Consider the following 2,267-nt stretch of genomic DNA (forward strand, 5'->3'; position numbering starts at 1 on the left):
TCTTCCAATAAATAAAAATTTTTCCTTTTGCTGATGACCTGGAAACAGTCGGTTGCTCTTAGGTCTTCCAATAAATAAAAATTTTTCCTAAAAAAACACGGTAACCAGAAATCGATTTTCTTGACTTGGATTACACGATAATCCAATCTGTACCACAAAAGGCTTTAAGTTGGAATTGATTTTTAGATTAAAAAAATATTTCTTGACTTCGATTACTCTTGAGGTAGTTCACAACTCTTAAGGACGCTGGATAGTGATTAGTTCTTGGCTGATGCATAATTCTTCTGAGGACATTCACACTGAACAAGATGTCTGGTCAGGTTACTGTAAGGTAGATTAGCCTTCCTACAAGCTGTCCGTACATAGCAGGATCTTCCAGCAGTTCCCCATCCTCTGTTCCAATATATTTCTGCTGTCCCATAGGTATTTGTATAGGCCTAACACCAATACAACCTGTTTCCTCCCGTTGACAGAGGTAAATGCCTTGCTTGGACCTTGACAATTCAATTCCCAAAAAATATTTCAATTCACAAAGATCTTTCATGTGAAATATACTGTTCAAGTATTCCTTTAGCTGATTTAGTTGTTCTTGAGAGTTCCCTGCAAGAATCAAGTCATCTACATAGACTAAAACAAAACATAAAATTTTACCTCTGCTCATTGTGAAGAGTGAGCAGTCAGCCTTTTATTGCTTAAAACCGAATCCGCCCAATGCTGTAGATAACTTTGCGAACAGGTTCCTAGGCGTCTATTTCAACCCATATAGTGATCTATTTAATTTACACACCCTTGTCTCCCCTTCTCTGCCATAACCTGGTGGCAATTCCATGTAAACCTTTTCATGCAAATCACAATGTAAAAAAACATTATGAGCGTCCATCTGATGTAGCCACCATCCAACGTGCATTGTAATAGTTAAGAGATCTTTTTTTAGTCATTTTAGCTACAGCTACGAAGGTCTCGTGATAATCCAAACCTTTAACATGTGCATAGCCTTTGGCTACCAACCATGCCTTTTTCCCTTCAACACTTCCATCTACTCTATACTTTGCTTTGAAAACCCACTTGCAGTCGATGAGTGTAGCTCCAGCAGGACAAAGTGTAAGAGACCAAGCGTTGTTCTCTTCCAGTGCCTTTATTTCAGATTTCATGGCTTGTCTCCAGCAATGATGTTGTTTCGCTTTACCGTAGGAGGTTGGAGGTTGGTTCAGGCAGGGAGATATATTAAGAAGAATGATTGATGGTTTGAATAAAAAAGATTGAAGAACACAAAAATCTGATAAGGGGTATATAGTTGATGACCTTACTCCTGGAGGTAATTGTGCCAGTGAGCTTGAAGGTGACATATTGTAGTAAAACTCCTTTAGCAATATTGAAGGCTTTCTAATTCTGCATGACCTTCATAGTTCAGGTTCATGTTCTATTTGTTCAACTTCTTGGTGAATGTTTGTGTTTTCAAGAGAGTCATGGACTAAAACTTCTAGTCCATGACACAATTTTTAGATGGTCTATCTTGTGGTAAGTTTGAACTGGGTTCTGGTGGTAAGTGATTTTTCTGAGTTTGCCTCTCCTTTTCAGGAAGTTGATTGTTTTCAGAAAGTTGCTCATTCAACATTAAAGGTAGAACACTGGGATTAATATTATCTTTATGCTCAAAAATGGAAAATTTTCTTCAAAAAACACGTCCCTACTGCAAAAAGTTTTGTTGGTTTCCAAATCATACAATAGATATGCTTTCCTTCCAAAGGGATACCCAAGAAACATGCATTTATGAGCTTGGTTGTCAAATTTTCCTTTTGGAGTTAGATTTGTTGCGCAACATAAGCAACCCAAATATTTTTAAATGAGAGTATTTAGGTTTCTTTTGAAAGAGCATTTCAGATGTTGTCTTTTCCTTGAGCAACTGAGATGGGGTCCTATTTATTAAATAGGCTGCTGTTAATACATCCTCATCCCAAAACTTAATTGGCATGTTAACTTGAAAAAGGAGGGGGTGAGCTATACTTAACAAGTGTCTATGTTTTCTCTCAACCAGCCCCATTCTGCTGGGGTGTGTATATACAACTTTTTTTATGAATGACTCTTGTACTTGTAGATACCATTCCACTTCATGAGATACAAACTGCATTCTATTATCAGATCTCATTTTCAAAATTTTGGCACTAAATTGTTTTTTGACAAAATTGAAAAAATGTTTTAACAAATGACTAGTTTCTTGCTTGTGATGCATATGAACTATACCCTCATACCAGTTTAAGGTGGCTGTC

At 37.0% G+C, this 2,267-nt stretch overlaps 1 protein-coding gene across 1 annotated transcript; it reads right to left on the reverse strand.

Moving 5' to 3' along the window:
• Positions 1 to 316: 316 nt before the first annotated feature.
• On the reverse strand, positions 317 to 1,151 carry LOC116262167 (uncharacterized mitochondrial protein AtMg00810-like). Its single transcript, XM_031641306.1, has 2 exons — positions 977 to 1,151; positions 317 to 600 (listed from the first exon to the last, which is right to left on the reverse strand). The coding sequence occupies exons 1-2, from the start codon at positions 1,149 to 1,151 to the stop codon at positions 317 to 319; spliced, it is 459 nt and encodes a 152-aa protein (XP_031497166.1).
• Between the last annotated feature and the right edge of the window lie 1,116 nt (positions 1,152 to 2,267).

Source organism: Nymphaea colorata, chromosome 10 (genome assembly GCF_008831285.2).
Source record: "Nymphaea colorata isolate Beijing-Zhang1983 chromosome 10, ASM883128v2, whole genome shotgun sequence".
NCBI classification, from domain to species: Eukaryota; Viridiplantae; Streptophyta; class Magnoliopsida; order Nymphaeales; family Nymphaeaceae; genus Nymphaea; species Nymphaea colorata.